This window comes from Etheostoma cragini, chromosome 2 (assembly GCF_013103735.1).
Source record: "Etheostoma cragini isolate CJK2018 chromosome 2, CSU_Ecrag_1.0, whole genome shotgun sequence".
Classification (NCBI taxonomy): Eukaryota; Metazoa; Chordata; class Actinopteri; order Perciformes; family Percidae; genus Etheostoma; species Etheostoma cragini.
In genome coordinates this window covers 15254462-15273223 of record NC_048408.1, presented here as the reverse complement: position 1 = coordinate 15273223, position 18762 = coordinate 15254462, and the positions used below count along the sequence as shown (strand labels likewise).

The window sequence follows — 18762 nt, the reverse complement described above, 5'->3', positions numbered from 1 at the left end:
ACTATACTGGAATCCAAAGATGGGCGATAACAGATTTTCTTGCTGATGGGGTATCATGTTTTGTGATTCCACGGTTGAGACAGCTGGTGTTCGCTGAGAATGTCTGGCTGTTAGCTAAGGGAGATGATGCCAGGAATATCGCCATCTGGCCAGCCTCAAGCTATGCCCGGTTGACACGCTCACTCACACAGAAAAGATTAATGTGGTTTACTACCAATAGTCCTTACCGGTTGCATGGACAGGCCTCGAATGCAAGGACAGATACACATGCAAACACACAGCTGGCCCAGATGGATCATCGCAGAGCTAAGTCCACAGACCCCTGTGTCCCCTGATGACAGATTTATGCTCACACAAGGGGCCCGAGTCCTGATCAGGTGACCAGGCATATTCAAAGCCTGTGATAAGCTTTCCACAGCCAGATGACAGCCAACCTCACCTCCCCCTTGATAGCTATCAATTCATAAACAGATCCCAGGACAGCCTGGTTCCCTTCAGCAGAGGGAAGGTAACAGCGAAAATTAAACATATGTGTCTCCTCACAGGACATGAAGAAACAGTGTGCCAGCTGGATGTAAATCTTTCAGATAAGGCCCCAGCTCACTTCCAGTTTCAAAAAGAGTGTTTCCTTTATTTGCTTGTCTTCTCCCAACACAACCACCATCTACACTACTATACCATCTAGGCCCATCCCTGACTGAAAGAAACAAAGAGACATGAAGTAAAAGAAAGAGTACACAACAATATGGTTCCATTTATGTAACTAGACTATTCCTTCTGTAGCAAAGATCTCTTTAAGTTTGTGTAAGCATGGAGACAATGTCATACAATCTCTCCATTATTAGTTAGCCTACTAGTGTGTAATGTTCATTCACCCCTCATCGTGAAGGTTGTGAAGGTCTTTGAACACGTCCTTAATGGTTATATGGCTCAACTGAACCTCACTGTGCTCATGTCTGTTCCAGACCTGAGGTTAGCTGATAAGGAGCCATGTGTTGGAACAAACAGTTGAGAGACAAAGGGCCAAAGCCCACAAATCATCTTAAGTCTGCCATCACAAGACTGAGAACGGGATGTTGTACACAGCCTCAACATCCACCTCGAATCTCCCTTACCATAGCAAAAGGTCGGCACGGCAGTCAAAAGGCACACCTAAATAAACTGGAGGCATCGACATCGCAGACTGGCACTATACCTGTTGATAATCTTAAAAGACACAAAACAAGATCCTGTTTCCCCACACGAATCACAGTTTAATTTAATCCAAACAAAGCTCCTGTGGACTGTGTGCGTACGAAGGGAAATGTGTTGGACAAAGATTTTTCCTAAAGATAGGAACCTCGCAGGGTCGTGTGTAACTTAGTTACAGGTAATAAAAAAAAACCTGGGGGGGTTTAGTTGTGAACAGGACTGAGGACACTGGAAACGCGGAGGTTTGCGCAAAGCGGGGAGATGTCTTATCCGACAGCTCGCAGCGCTGCGCCGTAAAAGAGTGCTGTACTTACAGGTAGAATTCAAACAAACATGTTGACTTTAAATAGAAAACCATCAAAAATAATTAATTTAAAGTAAATTATGGAATTGACTTACGTGTTAATATCATGTTTTTATGTCTTGGCCGCGATCAGCCTCAGCATTTAAAACCAAAGTCCCGGCTGCGCCCTGGCAGGCTACGGCTGTCCACCGTCAGGTCTGCTGCACTGTTAGGACGAAGCCCGCATGATAAATCCAGCGTACACAAAACTCTAACTATACAGTCGATAGCACATGTCCTCTGACCGTTGCGCGAGACAGTAAATCCATGGCTTTAATTTGATTTGGCTGCGATACACAGAACTCCAAAATTCTCCAAATCCTTCCAACACTGCGAGTCCCTGAATGAAGCGGTCCCCAGCAGGAATGTGAATGGAGTAGTGTGATTCAAGCTTTAGGAATGGGCAGCTCTGCCGTGGCTCCGCCCCCCACCCGCCTCGCTGCTTCCCACCTGATAAGGAGCTGGAGACACACACGGATCCACTCAGACCAACCTCAGCACATCATTACTTGTTGGGGAAGATAAGTTATAACGATTACAGTATCATGTCATAACAGTGTGTCAAAGTGCACTAACAATGCCACCGAATCGTACTTTTTTGGTTTCTGGAATGCACTTCATCTTTCCCTTGACAGTCATCTTATTTCGTATGTGTTACTAATTTAATACACTGATTTGACTTGTTCACAACAAATACGCCGGACAAATGTTACCCATGTAACATCGAAAGTGATTATCTGTGCTCCCCAGGTCTCCATTCTATTCCTTTCAGCTCCTGCCTCGCCTGAGCCTCAACCACCTCCCCTAATAGGCAACAATTGAGGATTGAGCCCAGTTTGCATATCATTAGAAAATGCCGGAGACAACTGGGAGACGTTCTTTTGTGACGCGAGATTAGTCCGAAAAAGCGCAAGTGGCGCAATGAAAGGAGAACTGTTGCAGGTATGGTAATGACTCTGGCCCGGCCCCTGACCCTGTCCGTGTCGCGCCTGACGCACGTACACCACGCACAGGTTGACTTTACGATAACACATTCAATCAGATTTTAGTTAGTCGTGATGATGTAATCACTTTGATTGCACCATACTTTGTAAGCACCTACAAAGACAGTCATTACAATTGCTATAATTAGTTATTGATATAACAACACTGATATTATTTACATTTGCCCTTAGATATACAGGATTACTTCATATAGGCTAAACATTTTATTTTTACCTCTACGTTTCTTTTTTCCCCCTGACAGGACAAAAGTAGTGGTTTTATGCAACTGTTTAATTTATAATCCATGACTCATTTGAATAGGAAAGTGTTGAAACCTCGCTAATATTTTTCAGGAACTTTTCATCTAGTTTTCCAATAACTCCTTAACAATGTCAGCGTTTGGCATTAGCTAGATCTGTGTTATTGCTATGGTAATACACTGAGGTCACTGAGGTGGTGCGAAAAGAGAAAGCCAGATGAGTCAACATGTGGCAGGGAAATACATGTAATCCAAAACTTGGACTGCGAATGGGAAGAGATGATGCAGACAATCCTGGCTAACTGGGCAGCCTGTTGTTGGCTGCCATACCGGTCCCAGCTGACGGAGGAGTCACAAGTGATTCACCCACAAGAGATCTTGCCGGCTATTACAGTGAGCAAAATCACGAGGCTAAGTACATCCAGCTGAAGCATTATATATTAATAATACGTCAGCAGCAAACGTAATTTCATGAGCTCATAAACTGAGGGATTTTATCCAAAATCTGTAACCTTACGGGAGGGAGAAGATAATTATGTCCCGTTAGTGTGTATGTATGTACTCTATGTTTGTGTGTGTGTATGTGTGTGTTTATGTGTGTGTGTGCTTGTGTGTGTATGAAAGAGAGAGAGAAAGAGGGATTGGGGAAGGATAGAGAGAGACAATAAGCAAAGAGAGGAAGGAGAGATGAAGACAGATTACCAAACAAGCCCAAATCCCTAAGCCACAATACCCGACCACCCAGAGGCTGCACACAAAACCCAATGGATCAATGGAAGTACATTTCCAGGATAATTGTCTGACATCCGGTGAGTGACCTTCCGCTCTATGTGTGTTGCCGTTCTTGAACTCTGTTCGCTTTGGAAATCAACAAAAAACTTTGAGCTAGCAAGCGACTGAGATGGGTCAACAACCACGTGCAGAGTTGATGGGGGTTTGCGCTCTTAAGTTGTTTTGTGGTGAGAAATACATAATAATGCCAGCGATTGTTGATGAATGTGTGTGGTAAAGTGCGAGAGATCAGACAAGTAGACTGCCGCTGCTGCCAGTTGCTCTGGGCCAAATGAGTGTCTCTTTACAGTGTCTACAATTTTCATTCATCAAAGCTCGTCAGAGTCAGGCGCTTGTTTGGCTTATGATTCAGATACAGATCAAATACACGCTGGTGTAATGAGGGCTTTGGACAAAAGAGAGGAAATGAGGAGATGCATCAGTGTTACAGCAGGCAGACACAAGGGATTAAGCCTGCATTACATGTAACAGTTCCTTGTAAATGGAATAAAAACAAACACTTTTACCTTTAAGGCATGGTAAGGGAAGTTTCAGTGGATTATTTTGTGATTCACAGTACATTTTACTCAAGTCTCTAGCTGTTCTGAATTATAACTTGTATTTTAAAACAAATAAAAAACACAAAATAAACTCAAGGCATTCAATTTGAATAAAATTGGCTTTGTATGCCCTACCAACTTGCTGCTGCTGGGTTGTTGGGTGAAGCTACTGTTGTAGGTTGTAAACTTAACAGCGTCACCTCTGACCTTGACACACAGAGGGAGGAAAAAAAGGAACTTTAAAAAAAAAACGTAACTGTCAGATAGATAGACAGAAAAAGAGAGACAATTATAATATTAATCCAATATAAAAAGACAGAAAAACAAAAACAAAGAGAGAAAGAAGTGAGAGAAAGACGAAAGGGTTTTGGCCGCCATGGAAAAGTCCTACTGTGGGCTTGCCTCGGGGTCAACGCTCCCCTCCTCTACCAGTCCTGACCCCAGGGAACAGGGCCAGGTGAGGGTCAGTGGACGGACGTGTCAGTCCAACATGCACATAAACACCCAAGGCCGTGTCAACAAAGACCCACAAAAGAGATCGCAGCAAAGGTCATAGCAGCCATCCTGAAGTAGAGATGAACATTTTAGATGTGTATGTGTGTGTGTGTGTGTGTATGTGTGTGTGTGCAAGTGTCTGAATGCCTTCTTTTTGTGGTTGAGATGTTTTAGATAATGGGGCTATAAAGATGCTTTCCCTTACAGATAGCTAACCCATAAAATAATCAAAAACAGGGACAAAAGGGGCATTTATGTTTTTATTACAATGCTACTTTGTTATTTACTCTCTGTGGGTGTGTGTGTTTTTTTTTAAAGCAAGATACAGCCACTGTCTTGAAACATGAACCTAAATGCCTCCAATGACCAGCGTGTGTCTTCTGCCTTTCACTGACGCAGAGAGAGAGAGAGAGAGAGAGAGAGAGAGGGTGAGTGGAGAAGAGGGAGGAGAATAATCTTTTCATAACAGGAATTTCCAGAAATAGCTCATCCATGGACTTGGGGATCGGCCCAATAAGACACTGATTAGAGAGAGAGAGAGAAAAAGAAAGAGAGAGAGCATATGCTTCCATGCACACAATGGCAAGGAGGAAGTGCAGGGAGACAGAGGCTTGGACCAGCACACACACAAACACACACACAAACAAAGGAAGTGTGAGCAGACAGCAGACCAAATGCCTCACCGACACCCTCTCCGGGCTTTGATGGACTGACCACGATCACAATAGAGGCAGGAGGCACACACACAAACACACACACACACACACACACACACACACACACCCATAACCCCCCCCCCCCACACACACACACACACAAACAATGGATTGGTGTTGTACTACCATGTATTTTTCATCCAGGTGGTGAGGTTAAACAATAAAAAAACACCTTATGGTGGATCATCCATTTATCATGGAACTTTAACTTGTTGACCAAAACAATACAAATCTATTTAGACTTTAGCACATAGTCCACAACAAACAACTAGAGCAGAAAAATGAACCATTGAAGGAGGGTTGCAGGGATAATGGGCTTTTAAGTGATTCTGTGTATCTGCACACACACACACACACACACACACACACACACATATTTCCGGGTGGACAAAAAAGCCTGCACAGGATTTCACATTTAAAACTAAACAAACTTTATCAGGTTTCACGTTTAAGGAGGCCATTCCTCCTTTTTAAAACAAGACTAATCGTAAAGAATCTTAGAACATGTTCCCTTATTAAAAACCAAATAACCTATTGAAAGTATCAGCTTTACTGTCAATTCAATTGTAGAAGCTGAACATAAATACAGCTGCTATCTATGATATTGTGCACTTCTGCAAGTTTTGTCAAGTATGAACGCACACTGGCAAGTTAGCTTTTTACTACACAATCAAAGCGCCAGAAACTCAACAGCAAATAAAGTCCTGCGTGTGTGAAGAACTCAACACTGTTCCAATCTCTTGCTAGAGGTTTCTCCTGGAGGTTTATTGTTTAATGATAATTTGAAACCCCGTCCCTTGTTACCTTGGCAACTAATACTTTTTCTTATGTCCAGTTTAGAGGTCTTTAAAGGTCCATTCAGTACCTAGTAACTAAATCCCAACCCAGGGCCTGAGTCAGACCAGATTCAAACCATATTTAAGAAAAGCCTGTGTTAGTGAGTTACCCAGATAAATGGTAACAGGAGATTTCTTTATATTGGCCTAATTGTATATTAATTTTATTTTAGAAGTTATCTGTTGTAGTTATGGCTGATACTGAGGCAGGGTCATCACAGAATAAGGAAATTTAACCAAGAACAAATTAAAACTAAAGGGACAGACGGGCAAAAACCTGAGTCAATCTCGGCCTGGCTTTATCAGATGGAGACAATTATGGGATTGTAAATTATTCAAAACCGACTATGAATTGGCCCTCAGGTGTATAATAGTATGTCTGTTTAATTCATAAAATAACTTGTAAATTTGTGATGTGGTTGTACATCAGTAGCTTTAATTAAATCACGCCTTCCATTTAGTGTCTTGTTTCTTTTCAGTCCGTGTTTGTGTTTGCATACTATTTGTTTTTTCCTTGTCCCCCTGTTCTTGTGTAAAGCGTTATTTGGTTTCATTAAAATACGCTTTATTAAGCTATTACATTGGTTGCTACAACAAACTCTTAATGCTTTAGCTCGTGACAGTGACAGTTATACCCGGTTTAGCTCACGATACATCCAAAGTAGGCTATGCAATGATGCATCTGTAATGTATTCTCTTATTGTTAATGAATGATTTTCTGGCCAAGCAAAATATTTGTTGCATCTATAGGACCTCCTGGTAACGCTTACTCAGTAATCTACAGCGGGTAATACAGCAGTGTAAGGAATGACTTTTACAGCAGCAGGTTTGGTTAAGACAGTACCGCTTCTGTCCAATTCCGCTGGAATCAACACAAACTGAAAGTTACAAATAGCCACTTTAAAATTGCTCTGTTTGTTCTTTTATATTTTAGAAAAAGAGTATTTTACGGAACAAAGCCACTTGTATCTTGAAGACGTTCACAAAGGAAGCTCTGGATCTCCAGGAAATCCACTGCCTGTCTTATCCTGATCAAGATAAAGAAGTGCGGGAAAAGAACACACACACACATACACACACACACACACACACACACACACACACACACACACACACACACACACACACACACACACACACACACACACACACACACACACACACACACACACACACACACACAGCTGCAGATTATTGCTCATATTTTTCTATTTAGTCAGGCATGGGTAAGGCAGATTAGTTTTTTTAGGTGAGAGAGGAATGGCACAGAAAGAGCAGAACCAGAGGGTAATTATTGGCGGTTTTAAAAAAAGACAGTGTAGTATAAAAGAAAAGAAGTCAGTGTGTAAAATCTAACAGTGGAAACTTCTATTCCAACTTAAAACTGCTGTGGGGTTAATGCAAACACTGGTTGATTATTTCCATTAATTTTACTGCTGAACTCCAAAACAACATTTTATGGTAAAGCACAGTTGTTACTGGCCTAGCGTGAATGAACCAAGCGGGTTTGATTTATTTCTACAGGCTCTAACAGTGGAGCAATCACATTTCAACACATACAGAGTTACTGTGTGTGACCACATTTTCTAAGAATTACAAGAGGTGGAGGTATGCTTGGGAAACCAACTCAAGACTCGGGGAGTGGTTAATGATGCCAACCATATGGCTGTGAAATGAGTACACAGCAACATTTTGAGCTGTGCTGGAAATGTCCAGAATTCTTGTTCCAAACCAAGTGTGGTATAATAATCAGAGTTTGGAATAATTTCCATATCAAGTCTTATTCATCCTGTAAGACTTTAAAACTCACATAACTAACACCAAAGTACTCTTCCTGTTGTTACATGATGGTTTTAGTTCTGCCTGACACACAGACCAAAGCATTAGCTTTCCATATTAATGCTCTCTCTCTCTTGCATTGCAAAGTCAATAGAAAATATTTTTCAATTGCTCAAAAAAGAATGGAAATTTGAGGTTTCAGGGAAACTAATAAATGGACCTCAAGGTAACATTGCTTTGTCAAGAGCTTCGCTGCAGCTGCTGTGCGGAGCAGACAATTTCAGTTTGTAATTATAGCACCCGTCGTCCGACTCATTTGTGAGACTGTGCTGTGGTGAGATTCCTTCTATACGCCCCTATGGGTTTTCTCAATCCCACCTGCATAATCTTTATTTTATATTACTCTGTTTTCTTAAGTTACTGTCGTCTTGATTTTATTGTGCAATGTAAACAAATTAAAAATGTGAACATCTCAGTGGGCGCTGATATGCAAAAATAAACAAAATAGGTTTTATTTCTATAAAAACAAAACAATGGTAGGGGAGGTGGCCAAGTAATATAATCGGTGTATGCCTGTCCACCGTGTAACAACGGAAACACAGACTATCGCGGCAAGCCTAACGGACTCTCCTGCGGATTTTGCCTTATTAAAGCGACGTCACGTTCAAAACAATCATTCTCAGACACAATGTAATGACAGCCGTCCCTAAGAATGTGATGTTGGTTGATATTGTCTGACATCCTGGTGAAGTGGTCAGGGTTAAGATAAATTTGGCATACGAATGGAGATGTTGGCATGGGTGTCAAAGTTAGGCCAGCTACCTTTCAGCAGCAATGAATCATGGGTGGAAGATTTTTGTTGCAATGATATGACGAGCCCTGCAGCAATAGTGTGGAGGGCTAACAGTGTATGAACTACGTACAAGGTGGGAATGGATGGATGTCGGATATGCCAAGGAGACAGGAGCTATTTGACATCAGGGGAAAATAATTGGTGTATGCGTATGTTCCTGGATGTATGCCTGTTTTTTCTGTTTGTGTAAGTAGTATGTTATTATCTTTTAAATATATTCTTGTGTGTCCTGCATGTGCAAAGCCACACTGTGTCCAACAAGCCATTTTTACAATAGAAGGGTAGAACTTTTCCTTTTTTGTTCCTGTTTTGAATTTGGTCATGGACACATAGACACGTTGAGCAAAGACCAAATTCCAATGTACCATATGTCCATTCTTTCTCTGTGCAGAATCAGCCAGTGAGTAACGCAGGAAGTTAATGCTTTAGTCTTCTCTGCCATGACCCATGACCTCCTTTGAACCCTGACCTCTAGCGAGGCACGTGACAAACCATGCATTCATCTAGGCTGTCATGACAAACACAAACCAGGTTCAGCTGGAAGATTATCACTGATTCCGAGGCTCCTTTGCAAAAGTGCATCGAGCAGGTTTGAATTTCAGAGTGATTTCTTCCAGCTCCCAACTTCTTCCAGCTTATGTTTTTTCTCAGAAGATAAAATAAGACATAGTGCTATTGCAGATTTAAGAGAGGTGGGATAAAGGACAGGCGCACCACGACAAATCCTATACCAAACCAAAATTATGACGTGCCTAAAATCATTTCCCCATGTCATCTTCATTGTACAGAACCTTAAAAAAACTGATGCGTTACTCTTTAGCTATTTAGTTACTAAATGAGCCTGGATGAAAACTCGTCACTTAAAATATACTTGTGATAATTTAAAACACATTCTATTCATTTCTGACCTTCTAGAAGTTAATTAACCTTTAAGTTAATTATTTTTATTTTCAGGGGGTGTTATCAATGGTTCCAGATTGTAGTTGTGAATTATACAGTTAACAGTTACTGCATAGGTGAGGTGGCCTAAGACACATAAATGCCTTCCAAAAAATACTAGTGTCACTGAAATTTGCTTATTGACAAAAAAACACAGTTTCGTTTTACTTCTACTGATTGCTGGTTTTCTTTTCCTAGGAATAAAGTGCTTTTTTGTCTCTTATTTTGCTTCATGCGCAAGTAATTTTCCACCCTCTAGTTGAGGGGCTGAGAAAGCACAGCAGGAAGACATATATCAGCCAGTGGAAATGAACTCATTGCTTATGTAAAAACCATGAGCACCTAACTAGAGATGGACATGAGAATCGCTTGACAAATGCTTTGCACATGCAGGAATTAAGGACATTGAGGCAGAGTTAGTTCTTTGTGTGTCGGAGCAAATCCACATATGTACATACGTTTATTTAAATACTTGGCATATTTTTAAGGTATACTTCTGTAAGCACTGACCAACAAGGAAGGTTTTTGATATGATTATGAATGGCCTTACTTCAGTTGGAAAATCTAAATTTTTGTCTTTACGCATGGCTGACCCAAATCCAGTGTGTAGGAATCTAAGTAATCTGGTGTATTAAGCCGAACAAAAATAAAGAAAAGTTAGTGTATGTATTTAGCTGTGTCAAGAGTAGGCAGCATCCCTGTAGGTATGCAGTGGACAGAAACTTGTCATAAATGGACAGTGACATATTGATGGTAATTAGTACTCAGGGTCAAGAACTTTAATGACCATAATAAAATGACTGACTAAGGTACATGTTGATTTTTTCAATAAATTCTGTTTTTGACACAAGGTTTTCAGTTTCGTCCTCTGTGTTTTATTTTTAGGATGGCCGATCCGAGTCCCCGTACAGACCAAGTGCAGAGTGTGGACTGGTAGCTGGAAAGATGGCAGTTCCCCTCCTGGGCATCTTTGAGAAAGGTACCAAACCCCCAACGGCTCAGAGTGCCTTTAGTTGGCAGCCCCCTCACTCTGACACATGAATATTTGTGCATGTATAAGGTCCAGTTTGTTCATATTTGCGTATTTCAGACCTGTTCAATTTTCCCTTGAGTTTTTTTTTTTAAGTATGTCTTCTTCTTATTCCTAATGTCTGCATCTCGTGTTCTTTGGTCACTTAAACGCACTTTAACACTTTATAGGATTAGCCCTAATGCCCTGAACCCCCATTCACCCACTCTTTCACTCCCTGTCCTACACATAGACACAGTTGGTTTATTTACTTTAGGAGCTAATGGACAGCACTGATGTGTTAGTGGGTGGAGACATTGGGTGATGAACAGGAGCCGCGGTCAGACCTGTGACTCCCCCCCCTCTTCCTCTGCTCCTCATCGGACCCTGGGGGATGATAGCTCAACTCTTGAGCAAAGAGGGGGGCTAATACTGTCCAGCTGGAGGTTGGCAGCAGTGACAGAACATCCATATGCCCAACAGATTGGGCTCTGGCTCTCATGCTGACCCTTCTCTGTTTACCCAGTCCTCCCATCTTTCCAAAAACTAAGGAATAGAAGTGGACAGAAATTATAAAAACAGCGATACTGGAGAGCCACAAGGAGAAAGGCAGGAAAACACTATGTATTTTGTTGTTATGAAAGATTTAATGGTCCAGATCAACATGACTGATGCATGAGAATAAATTATGTTAGTAGTAGGTGTGACAAAAAGCAGTATACCAGACCACCTTAAAATGCACTGGTAGCAGCTGTGATAATGTGAGACAGTCAGGTTCAGTGGGAAATGCTAGGTGACATGGTAACACCAGAGGGCTATTTCACAGAACCAAGAGGAGGGACAGGCTGTTAGGTCCGGACAGGCTTTATTAATCCTGCTACCTTTTCTGTTCCCTCAGCAGTGCTATTAGCTTATTGTTATATGCCTGCGTTAAAAAACATTTTAATGATTATTCATGTGACACTGTTACTGTTATATTGTTGTATGAAGATTGCTGTTCATATTGTTGTTAGAAATTTGACAAACATATTATGGCAGTTGCTTTACATGTGCGTTTCTATGTTGGAAGTTTCTATAGTATTAATGCTCTTTTAAAAAACGTGAGAAAAAGCGTTGCAGATAATAGCAAACTGACTAAAAATATACATTTACGAACTACTGCTCTTAAATGAAACCATTCAATGAGTCACTTGTCATTGGAAAATCAAACAGTTGTACACTTAGCATTAAAAGCAAGCAGTGGAAGTTAATATGACTTAGGTAATTTATATTTTAGCCCATGAGAGGGGGAAACAGAGTGAAAAAGATATTTATGCATCATATTCTAGCATTGGAGAAAATTGATCTTCACTGTAAATTAACATTATCTTCTGCTCACTTTCAAGGCAAAGAGTATAATGGATAATTTGTGCAAATGGTTAGTAGTCTAATCCTTGAATAGTTTTATGATGACTTCCATGCAGAACAGTGGTCAGTTAACGTAAAGGCTATTTTTAGACTACTTACGCATTCAATCGGTCCATGATCGTCTGCCTTGCTTTGTCCCACTGTTTAATTATAGCAACCGTGTTTCTTTTTTACAATTAATGTGTTTCGCGTTATCATACTTCCACAAGAAGCTGCTGCTCAATCTGTTTAAAGTATGAACAATGCGTATTCTCCATTTTCACCACCTCGCGGTCTGTTACAGAAAGTCATGAACGAGCATCTATCGGAATTACTTCAGCCTTGCTCGACCTGGTCGCTCCTCCTCAGCCTGACTTGACCTTTGTGAAACTTACCGAGCCAGGCGGCACAGATTCGACTAGGTAAAACCTCGCTTTTCCTGGATTTGTAAATTCTGCTTTTGTGAAACGGCCCCCAGGATGCTGACGGTAGGCTCACAATAACAATGTTAACAAGTGAATACTTATGGACATAAACGGTGGACCACCTGCTAACCAACTTTACCATCCTAGGAGCTAAGCCATTAGCATGTCTAAAATTTGAAAAAATAAATTATAGAAACTTTGGTTTAAAGTAACTGTTACTGATTCTGTAAATGACCAAAAACGAAACTGTCACTTATTTTTTTACAATGATCTCTGTTTTCTTAGAGGATAACAGAGTCCTAATACTTATTTTACGTATTTTGAAGGGGACCACATTATTGTCTGAAGAAAAAAGTTAACAACCATAAAAACAAGATAACCCCCCCCCCCCCTTTGCTTCTTTGCTTTTAGTGCTAATGGCTTTAAGGCAATGAGGCAAGCACGGGAAAAACAAATAAAAAGGGGCTGTCAGTGTTGTAGCTTTATTCACCTGTAGGTTTTGAACTTGATCCTAAAAACTGTCATGCTCATGAGGCATCAGAGAGCCAGACTTTTCTAGCTCACGTTTCAGTGCGTGCATATTGGTAAGAGCCACTCAAGTGGTTCACATGATAGCTATTGACCCTGGAGACAGACAGGCAAAGAGAGAAAAAAACCCAACAGGTTTACCATTCATTAGGTTTCAACTGAAAGCTATTTGAGAAAGGGACAGATGCACACACAGGGATCTCTGTTAGAAAAAACTGGAGGTCCGACGTCACCTAAAAATGTATCAAAAATACTCATTTTAATTACATGCCAAGAATGCCTTGGTCAGAACATAATGGCCCTGCTGCTTTGTTTTACAACCAATAAATGAAAAAATTGTGTTGGAGGAAGCAGATGGCAACTTTGTGGCCTGTCAGGGTATTTAGTCCAAGAAATGCTGGACACACACTATGTTCAGTGACCCTCACATTAACCACCCACGCACACACACACACACACACACACACACACACACACACACACACACACACACACACACACACACACACTTAAAGACATTAAGTTGTCAAAGTGTCACTTACCCAGCATGCTGATGCTATGCGCTCCAGTGCTTGTATTATTACCAGCTGTAAGGAGTTAAAGTAAAAGGTTGGCCAAGACACAGAAAGTGACAACACTCAGCCTGTGGCCTTGTGGTCACCCATTCATGGAGGAAAAAAGGGTTACGATCCCTGAGTGGCTAAAAGGTGAAAGTTCACCGGCAACACCTCTCGATCAGAGGGGGAAAGGGACATTAAGTGGCTGCTCAGTCTAAAGAGAGATTATGTTAAAGCTCCTAGGAGGTCTCTGTTATGATGAGCAGAGAAAAATACACAAAATTAAAGGTCCCATGACGTGGTGCTCTTTGGATGCTTTTATATAGGCCTTAGTGGTCCCCTAATACCATATCTGAAGTCTCTTTCCCAAAATTCAGCCTTGGTGCAGAATTACAGCCACTAGAGCCAGTCCCACAATGAGCTTTCCTTAGTATGTGCCATTTCTGAGTATCTAGCTTTTGAGCAGGAGAGAAGGGGGGGCAAGCCTATGACCTCATAAGGGGCAAGTATCCAGATCATCCCATCTGAGCTTTAATTTTCTCAAAGGCAGCGCGGGATACCCAGGGCTCGATTTACACCTATCGCCATTTCTAGCAACTGGGGGATAGGCAGGCTGGAGGAACGCATATTAATGTTAAAAAACTCATAAAGAGACATTTTCAGTCCATGGGACCTTTAAGTTTGGTCATGTCAGCACTCAGAACTAGAGCACTTATTGAAATACAAAATACATTTTTTAAAAGGTTGCTACAGCAACCTATTGTATAAAGCTGGTAAAACACTGGATGAACTTGATGCCATTTGCTGGTAGTCCAGAACACATCTTGTGATGGATCACAATGTTGCCCTGACACAAACCTTTCATTTGAGATTCTTGGAAAAGCCTTTTAAAAAGTTCAGCAAGGGCCCGAAGGCATTCATAACTCCTTCCTCAGAAGCCTTAGACCTCTAACAAAATTCTTACTTACTGATGATCATACTATTCTTGAAATAGCTCACATTTATCTCACATTTGGATCACATTTATCTCACACTATATCATCTAATTCACAGCAACAGATTTGTCCAATTACCACAAATGAATTATAGGGAAGCGACGACCATAACATTTACAACATTACCTTTCAGATCTAACAGGGGAACCACAAGTCTTCACCTAACTGGCAAGGAGTGGACCTTAAGACTTGACCTCAAGAACAAGCTTCAGTTCCCCAGGAAAATAGTGGAAACATCTCTCCGCCCCAACCTTGTCATGCGGCTGGTGGTCTGCAGACCTCCAAGTGCCTTGCGAGGGGGGGACTTGAGGCAGCCATGAGTGGAAGCAGGCAAAGTTCTCCAACTTGCCTGTGGAGTGCAGGGAGGCTGACTTGAGGGATTTCATATATTTGGTGGAGGTGCAGGAGGCTGCCGGGGCTTTGTCGGCTACTCAACCTCTCGACTGCTCCGAGACATGGGCGTGACAGAAGCGAGGCATCAGAAAGCCTTCAAAGATCTGGCAGAAAAGGCGGAAAAAATGTAGTTTCTGGTGTGTTGAGGGGCAGGTGAAGAGTTTGTGGCCAGATAACACGTAGTGTATCAGCAGAGCACATACTGGGAATAAAGGACTATTGATCCTGTTGAAACTGTTGATCCCCAGCTGATGACCCGCTAAGGTCTGGTAGAGGTTTTTGTTCTGTCTTCCCTGAAGGAGACACCTGTTGTGCAAGGCACTGGTGGAAGTGCTTTAGGCAGCAATGCCCTGCAGATAGACCAGCAACCTGTATCTCAAACTTAGATCTAACAAAAGCCTGGAGGAGAGTAAATGCCCAAGTTATATTGTCCAACAGTTCCAGTGACTCATGCAGTCTTATGACTGGCTTCAAAAAGAAAGACATCTAGACATAGTTTTGATGGAGAGATCTGAGGCCTAGGTACATGGAGTTAGTCAAAAATCTATATGTGCATGGGATGAAGTTTACACCTTGGTTATAGAAAGAGTGCAGCCTTAATGTATCTGACTAATTTTTTTTACCATGTCTGTATTATATTGCACTGTATCTTTTTACCTCTTGGAGAATTGGTAATGGGGTCACAATGGGTTTGGGGAGGGAGGGGATGGTTGTTCTGTTTCTGAGATGTATAAGGTTTTGTCAGTTGTTAAGGCATCTATTGTTAGTAAGATAAAAACGATCTCCATAAATATTTAGAATCAGCTGTGCAGATGGATTACCATCCTCAAGTAAAATATGCTGTCTGGTGTTTTATGTTTCTGGGCTTAGGAAAAACTTATGTGTGTCTCAATAAATGATACTATCTTGCTGGCAGGTCAGTGAAATGCTGAAAGGATGGATGTTGGATGATAGGGTATCTTGTGCTGGTGACTGGAGTGAGTCACAACATGGGTCAGTGTGTTTGTATTTCTGAAAACACTGGGATAATATCATGATCTCTTAAAATGTTTGTATCACACTACTATGTCAATATAAGTAGCCATCATTCTTTGGTTCCTGGGAATCTCATATTTCGACCATTGAGCTTGATTTCCCCTGACTAATAAACACACACAGGGACATCTGCTTGTGTTTATGATTTTAAATTGATAGGGATCCAGGTTAGAATCTGCATTCCTCACTGTTGCTATGAGATTTGAAAACCAACTCTAATGCATTAAAATCGTAAAGCCTGTTTTCTTATTGAGCAAATGATAAATTTCATTTTGAGATCAGTGTCATTCCCAACAACTCTTGTTCTCGTTCCAGTAAAAAGCCAAATCAGAAGAATCCATGATGACTCAATGCTCCAAACTGTAAGTGATAGACAGATACATAGATTTCTATTGATCCCCGAAAATGAGAAATTCCAGTGTTGCAGCAGCCAAGAGCACACACACAGCACACAAAGAGAATATACATGAAATAGCGGGGTACAATATACATGAAAAATTAATATGATAGAATATAAGAACAAATAATTTAAAACATATACAAGTTAGGAATAAGTGCAGTGGGAAGTGAATGCCCCCATAATCAATGGCAAGGGGGTCAGAAATACCAACATGAGCAATAGGATTAGCTCAAAATCCCCTGCGGATTGACTGAGTAAATTAAAGATGGCTAACCCCTAAGACCTGCTAGAGCCGCAAAAAGCAGCAGACACACAGGAAATGAAGGCCCACTGGAGAGTAAACAAACAACATACCATGAGATCAGGCACCCCAAGAGGCAGTTAAGTCACCAGAGATGAGACCCCTTTAATGGGGCATTAAAACATGTTATAAGTACCCATGTGGAAGAGATTTTTCCGGAATGTGTCTACTTTACAACTAATGACCAGTGACCAGTCGTCACGTAATCACATAACAAGTCTTTAAGTTCTCAACCTCTCATCTTCCATCATACCTCACAGTTAAGGAGGGATGTACATGGAAGAAAGTCACACACTCATAGGGTTTTACATTGTAGTAAATTCCACAGCTTGATTGTTCTCATTATTTTCACTTAAGTTCCTGATACACATGAATGCATACCCATTATCTGCACACATATTTTTTATCTGAACGCCAAATCTGTTATTTAATGTGAGTCCTTCACTGCTTTGTCATTTCCATGTGTTTTTTTCATCCCTAGATCTCATATTTGTAAAGCTACTATAACTAATTCAGTCTTAAACAATCATCAAACCACAAATAGTTACACAGCATTAAGTCATCTGTCTACAGTTACACAATTGGCACACAATGTACTGATGATGAAATCCCTGTCCTTTGTGGATTAAAGACACAATTTTATATACTTTTATTGTGCAAAAGCTCTCTATCTGTAGAGGTTTCTAAATAATGTAGGAGCAATTGAACCTCTTGATGCATATTCCTTCTAATTCTCTCTCCACTACACTTTGTCAAGCGCCTTCTCCCTTCCAGGCTTTCTCATTAACAGTACATGAATATCTTCAAACACAGCACCACCAATCAGTAGTATTGATTAAAGCCACGAAGGCAATGGTGACTCAAGGTATTAAAGACAGCTCTGTGTCTGCCAACAAAGCAACTCTGCTCACATCAGCATTCTCACCATTTCTGCTGACGGACGGAGGGAAGGTGTAGGAGTGGACGGCCATGAAAGTCTGCGGTGTGAAATCAGACATTCTCGAGCGCAGAGGCAGGAGAGAATTCCACAATGTGTGCAAATATTCGTGCACACAAACACACTTTGGGGATCCCAAGTGTGCCAGTTACCTAGTTTTGTGAGTGGTGGGTCTGCGAAGCACTGCTCCTCATCTCTGTACAATGTCAATGGACACTTGTAGTGGTGGGCTCATTGTTCAGTTAGATCTGAAAGTTTGAGTGTGTGAGGAAGCCCAGTGTTTACCAATGTTCTGTACTGAACAATCACATCACCTTTCAACTGCAGAGTAAACGCATGGGGAGCAAATGGGACAATTACAAGTCAAGAACGTGCATCAAGTGGGCTATTTGTGGTCTTGCTGAAAGGGCTCAGACATCCCACTTGGGAGATGATTAGGGCGAAGAGACTCAAAAATCAAAGAATAGGCTGATTAGGATTCTGCTCAGGCAGTAGCTGCAGTCACATGCACATCATGCTAATGTCTTCTCTAACTGAGTCTTCAATGTCTTAGTACTGCTCTCTCTCTCTATACACAATAGAAAAAAGTAAAAACAACATCAAAAAAACTATGAAGAAAAAGAAATGATCATTATTTCCTGTAAAGCTACAACTTCACCATGGCTTTTATGTTGTTGCTCTCTGGATCAAACATCTTTTCACGTTTTCTTTTTACTGAGGACAGAACAAATCAGAACAAATTTCTAGACAGATAAAACAAAGAGGGGTCTTTTGAGTAGAGACTCAAAAGACATATGCAGTGAGTTCATGTGTTAAAGTAAGTGACAAAATACTGAAGGAGAGGGAGCATAGTAGAACAAGCAAAGTAAACAAGTTGGCGTAAGATGGCGGAGTCACTGGGTTTAGCAAAACATTCCAAAGTTTTCGAAACAAGCGTCCTTGTGAGTGCACAGGAGCAGAAACAAGGGGGCTTTAAATCACTGAACAGGAACAGCACTGGAGGACTCTAATTCAATCATAAATATTTCAAGAGTTTTCACTCTCACACACACCAACATGTCAAGTTAAGT

General features: G+C 41.2%; 1 protein-coding gene across 9 annotated transcripts in view; it reads right to left on the bottom strand.

Annotated features, from left to right (window-relative positions):
* dlc1 (DLC1 Rho GTPase activating protein) overlaps positions 1 to 18762 on the bottom strand; it is an 81091-nt gene that overhangs the window by 21850 nt on the left and 40479 nt on the right. For 2 of the 9 annotated variants that reach the window (XM_034898203.1, XM_034898209.1), the window contains exon 1: positions 1591 to 1918. The exons of 5 other annotated variants lie outside the window; for them this stretch is intronic. In XM_034898203.1, coding sequence (XP_034754094.1) covers positions 1591 to 1603 — 13 coding nt within the window. In that variant the 5' untranslated portion in view covers positions 1604 to 1918. Of the gene's footprint in view, positions 1 to 1590; positions 1919 to 4247; positions 4293 to 18762 lie in introns of those variants that run through there. 2 more of the 9 variants (XM_034898225.1, XM_034898218.1) reach the window with 2 other exon arrangements.